This window comes from Temnothorax nylanderi, unplaced genomic scaffold (assembly GCF_030848795.1).
Source record: "Temnothorax nylanderi isolate EJ_2023f unplaced genomic scaffold, tnyl_v1.0 TNYL_tig0866_pilon, whole genome shotgun sequence".
NCBI lineage: Eukaryota > Metazoa > Arthropoda > Insecta > Hymenoptera > Formicidae > Temnothorax > Temnothorax nylanderi.
Genome location: NW_027249928.1, coordinates 25,402 through 31,394, shown reverse-complemented (window position 1 = coordinate 31,394; position 5,993 = coordinate 25,402). Strand labels below are relative to the sequence as shown.

The 5,993-nt window shown below is 31.9% G+C and overlaps 1 protein-coding gene across 1 annotated transcript; it reads right to left on the bottom strand.

Annotated features, from left to right (window-relative positions):
• Positions 1-512: 512 nt before the first annotated feature.
• LOC139785702 (uncharacterized) lies at positions 513-5,426 on the bottom strand. The gene is made up of 6 exons (XM_071724870.1): positions 5,092-5,426; positions 4,681-4,817; positions 4,010-4,093; positions 2,488-2,574; positions 1,168-1,435; positions 513-740 (listed from the first exon to the last, which is right to left on the bottom strand). The coding sequence occupies exons 1-6, from the start codon at positions 5,270-5,272 to the stop codon at positions 664-666; spliced, it is 834 nt and encodes a 277-aa protein (XP_071580971.1). The 5' UTR covers positions 5,273-5,426; the 3' UTR covers positions 513-663.
• Positions 5,427-5,993: the final 567 nt, after the last annotated feature.

Below are 5,993 nucleotides of genomic sequence, written 5' to 3'. Positions count from 1 at the left end.
TGATGACGTAATTGATTCAATTTCGGAAATTTCTTCCTGAGTGGAGTGGTCTGTGCTGTCTTTATCCTTTATTTCGATAGGGTCCGTTTCGAGATTGTTTATATCTTTGTCGTTTTTTTTATCCACTTTTAAACCTTCTTTAAAAGAATTATCCAATTTTTTTCCCTGGTCTATCGCGACGAAGGTAAAACTTTTGGTTTGTTCCCCAATAGTCGTTTCTGTATTTTTTTTAACTTTTTTTCGAGAATTGTTCTCTTTGTCTATCTTGGATTCATCCTCTGAGTGACCATCAGAACAAACTGGCAGCGTAGGGTCAGCCTTCAAATGAATCTTTCTTCTCTTCGGAGCTATCGTACTTCGTGCTGATGTGATGGCACCATTGAGGTACTTATTCAATTTCTTCAACTCATCCGCGATGAGGTCTTCAGGATACTTTCTTTTATCACGCATCCATATCTCGAAGAAATTAGCGACCGCTGCCTTCTTTTTCGGACTTAATTCGTTGGCTTGTGTATTAATTTGTTTGCGCACACAACGTTCACTGAAAGGTTTAACCCCCCAAACGGATCTTGATAATCCAGACACAAATTTGCTCGACTCTTTTTCTCGTAGAAGGGCTTCGTACGATATTGTTGAAATCCATGCTCCTTTTCCGATATAAGTTTACTCGCCTTTTAGCGTACCTATTTTCGGTTCTGTTTGTGGATCTTTACTATTGAATTTTTCATCACACGTACTATCTGTAATATGTATTCAAACATAATTAGCAGTTTCTGCAATGTAGCTGTAAAATCTGTGCTGTATGAGCATGATCCTCATGTCTGATCCTTACCCTTCGAAATTTAGTGCAACATTTTTTTTGTACTTAACACCACAAAAGACATATACTATTTTTTACACATTATTTCTTGGTAACTGCTCATTAATAATATTTTTTTTTTCAACATAATGCGAAACACATTCTCGGTGTGTCTCTCACTTCGGTGTCAAGCGCTACTAACGGTTAAATAAAAAAAAAAAATTAAGAACAGACAATAAGAAAAAATATTTAAAGATACTACAGGATTGTAAAAATATAAAAGTTTTAGATTACATCCTAGAGAGTGAGGATCAGACGTAGATCATGTCAGGATAGAGTACATCACTGTGATGATAAAAAATATTTACTTGACACGCCTTCCCAACGATTGTTCTCCAGTAGAGCAAGTATCTGTCTACCCGTTTTCTCGGTTAGAGGATATGATTTAGACGTCTTCAATTGCTCGTACTTAGTAGTCAGTGTCTTTAGCACATCTTTCTGTTGTTCAACTTTATGAGTCATCTCAATGTAATCTTTCCGCATTTTGCGAAATTTCTTCTGCAGTTGTTCCATAGATTCTTCGGAACTCGAACATTCATCATTTTCAGCTTGTGATCCACAACTGCCATTACCGTCCTATAAAAATATTTTGTTATCTTTCAAAAAACACCTCATCAATGCAATTAATATGTATTTTAAGATGATATTTAGCAAAAAATGTCCACAACTGTGGTGTAAATCAAATCAAGATTTGGCAGTGGTTTGCAAGTTATAAAAGCTTACAACTTTAAATTTACATCTAATTTTGAGTAAAATGCATGAAATTTGTGCTTTTTCAGTTAGCGGTTAATAAAAAAGACCATTTCATTAGACATAAAGCATTCTCTCAATATACGTTACACACGTACATTTCCTTCCTTTTAATTGAAAATTGTAATGTCATGAAGGCTTAATATAGAATATGGGATAAAAATGAAATTATACAGCAATAAGAACGAAAGTGTAGATAAAAATGGGCAATTTAAAAACTGACTATTAGCCGGCGATTAATAGTCATGCTATGAGCATTTTGCTCACATTCTTTGGAAAAAAATTATTTTTATCTATTTTGTCGTTAATGAGAAAGTAATTCATTTTCGAGAGCATCCTCGATGCCGTGAATGAAATGCTCACCACTCTATAATTCTTTCTTGCACTCCAATATGAACTCTTCAGTCGAGCGGTATTTCGTTCATTTGTCATTCGTTTTTATTTATCCATACTCGTTTGATTTATTTAGATTTTGTACATTGTATAACAGTGTTTTTTTTATTTTTGAGTACGCTGTATTGTTGCATTAGGATTAAAATTCTGATAAAATAGAATAGTGAAGTTATACACTGTATTTCGCAATAACTATTAAAAAATTGTTTGTCGTTGCTCACAAATTACTACAATAAATAATACAGAGCCTTGTTCTGTACATTCAGTATTAATTTTTTAATTTAATAATTTTTTTGCAACAACAATCAATTGTCTATTGTTGTCCAAGAATTGTTATAAATTATGCAGAAGCTTGTGTACGTTTGAGTTCTCAAAGTTCCCTCACAATCACATATTTACTATGTACCCAGCTCTACAGTCGACAAACTTAGAAACAATCTATTTTTATATTCAGTTTTTAGGAACAAATAATAGTTTTACTGTACCTTATACTCTGTAAGAATATGACTAGATATGCCACTTCCTTCTGCTTTTTGTACCGATTGTACTTTTTCGACCTGCTTATTGCCAAACTGCAAAATACGTCTTCATGTATTTTATTTTATTTTTTGATGAAGAAAGCTTTGTGTTATCATAAATATAAAATTAAATTTTTCATGCTAAATATGTTCAAAATGTCCCAAAAATATCTGTGTTTAATTGCTACAATCTGAACTCCACCGCACGGTGATAATCCCTGTAATAGCTTATCTTATATATCTAATTTTTCTTTAATAGAATATAAATATATTTTGATTATTTCTCATAAAGAGAGGTTTATGAACGGAGAAATATAATGAGGAAATCGTGAACAAATTTTTAATGTGCAGCGTATTTTCTTCCCAACAAATATTTTGCAACAGTCAATCACATATCCATTCAAAAAGTCCTCTCGATCTTATAATTTTAATTAGTAGATTCTAAAAACCAACTAATATTATTGAAGGCAAGCCGGGTTTGAAGAATATAACAGGAAATGAAAACATTAATAAAGATTTATTTGTTTATTAAATAAAACTTACAGAGCTAAAGAGCCTAAAGGAGCTTTTGCGAAATATGGAAAAGAATAAATAAGCAATCCGTGAATTTAATATACAGGCTTCTTTTTTACTGAGTTTCATGCAATTTTTTTTGTAAATAAGTATGAACATCTCAATGAGGAATAAAACATAAAAAAAGGATTCATTCTAACTGCCCTTGTTTACATATTCTTAAGAATTTTGACTATTCTTGGTTTTTTTCATAATTATTGCTAATATTAAAACATTAATTAAAGTTAACAATTAAGTTAATTGCAATAGTTATCGATATAATAAAAACTTTTGTTAGCTTATTCAGCAACATATATCAAAAGTAACCCGGTCTTTTGTTCATAAAATATGCACATATTTTTTGTCCACAAAATAACGAAGAAAATGTAGAATCAAAAGTACTAATAGTACTGACCATTTTTTAAATGTTTAGTTAACCAAGTTTTCCTGACCAGCTTTTAATTACTTATATTTCCTTTAGTCCGGCCGGTCTACAATAGGTGTTTTAAGCCCTAAGCCTTAAGAAATTGTTCAATCACCGTTGAATTTGAGGAGAATAATTGACTGTGATTGGTCAATTTCTTAGGGCTTAGGGCTTAAAACTCCCATTGTAGACTGGGACTTATTCCCCTGACTGTATTTGAAATTCTGTGACATTTCCAGATTTTTCTTGACACATGCAATTGCTCATCAAAATTTTTGTATGCAATTATCAAATTTTATATAATTATATAAGTCAACCTAATTAAAAGCTGTTACTCTTAGTCATCTCAAATTTAGTCCTGATCTACAATAATTGCTTTAAACTCTAAGTTGTAAGAAATTAACCAATTACAGTGGAATGTGAGGCGAATACTCGACTATGATTGATCAATTTTTTACGGCTTAGAGCTTAAATACCCTTAAAGCAAGGTTGTAAACCAGCACTATGCCATACCTTTTCTTTTTTTACTTGTAGATAAGTTTCCACAATATCTTGACTAGTTGCTTTTGAAGCTTGTTTCTTTATATTTTTCTCAACCTATAAAATAAATGACGTATGTAAATGATGTAAATACTGTATTGTATTATGTATCGTGAAATGATGATTATAGTTTATCCTATATAAACTCCATTACAAATTACAAAAGTTATATGTGCTTACAAATAAGGAGACTATGATTTCGAACAATATTTACAATATTACAAATAGAAATGTTTAGAAAGCGAAATAATTCTTCTCTTAAAATGTTTTTCGATTAATGTGTTCTCGAAATATACACAATGAAATTTTCGTGCTCATTCCCTTTGACCGACCCAAACGTAAGTATAGGGTGCTCATATTAGGTCGGTCGAAGGGAATGAGCACAAAAATTTCATTGTTGCATATTTCGAGAACACATTAATCGAGAAACATTTAAAGACAAGAATTATTTCGCTTTCAAAACATTTCTTGCAAAGTAAAACATTATGCAGGAATATACGGAATTGAACTTTAATTGAGTTTGATGATATTTATTTGGCAAAAAATATTATTGTCTCTGGTAAAGATGCAATAAAAAATTTTCCCAACAATAATATATGTACCAGTCTACTTTAATATTGATTATCTCTCTTTATATTTTTTACCTTTCGTGTTTTCTTTGCCATTGTCATCGAGTCTCCGTCTGAGTCGGACTGCCATCCAGCCTTGATTTGCGAGGCATTCAATTTTGGCACATGCGGTCTTTTTGCACTTAAAGACTCTGTTAATTGTTTCAAAGTGGCTGTACGCATGCAAAAAACATAATATAATCAAAAATATAACGAAATGTTTTTAATATACTCATATAACTCACAAAATTTGAAAAACAAAATACAGATAACAAATTTAAATGTCAGGATTAAATTTTTACGTGCGCGTAAAAATATTATAATATAAAAAAGGTGCTAATCAGGATCTTAGCTCAAAAAAGTATGACGAGCACAAAGTAGCATAACTATACGTTAATAGAAAAAAATAACCTAACAAAAAGATGCGTGAACATGTGGAAAACATACCTCGTATCCGCAGAACTTGACAACTCACACCTTTTCCTTTTCCTTCCTTCAATTGATAAAGCTTCTTTTTTTGTTCTTCATCATCCGAATCAAACGCTTCAGGATCGAACTTAAGAATTGAGGAAGTTTTAACACTTTTGTATTTTCGATCAGTTGGTAAATAGACACGTGCCACAGACATCGTTCTGTCAGCATATATATACGGTAGTTATTTAACGATTTTACAAAGCACTTTCCACTTATTATCTTAATTAAAATATTGAAGAATAATGAAACACCGAAGACGTGCATGGACGATCGAGTATTGCACACAGGACCAGGGCGTGGTCACAGTACATGCGTGGTAAAGCGGCAATGCGAATTGCCGTCTTGCTTTCCTGGTACTATACTAAAGAAAGCAAAACGATGATTGGCCAATCGCGTTGTCGCTTTGAGGTGTCCTCTGTGTGCAGAAGCTATATATCGCGCGTTCACACGAATGACGTCTGTATGTATATAACTGTGAATTCGGAATCCAAAGTGAAACAGTATTTTCAACGATACGTATTTTCTGGAAAATGAAGAAACGACAGTACAAGAAATACTATGATCGCGAGTGTACGTTGCTTGGAGGATATTCCACGTACAACGAAATTCCGGAAAAAACAGGATCAACAGAAAAATACGGTTTGATTTTTATAAATATTTTGGGGACTAAGATATATTTTTTTAGTTTGGTAAAAAGCTTGTTGTTATACAGGCTACATATAATCGATGCACATATATTAAGTTACCAAGTTATGTTGTGTAATTTATTCTTATATTAATTGGGGCAATACAAAAAGGTCTTTTCGATTTGTCAACTTTTGGGATTAACTTTTTTCTTCTTATGTTTAGCAGAAAACTATACATATACAATAGTT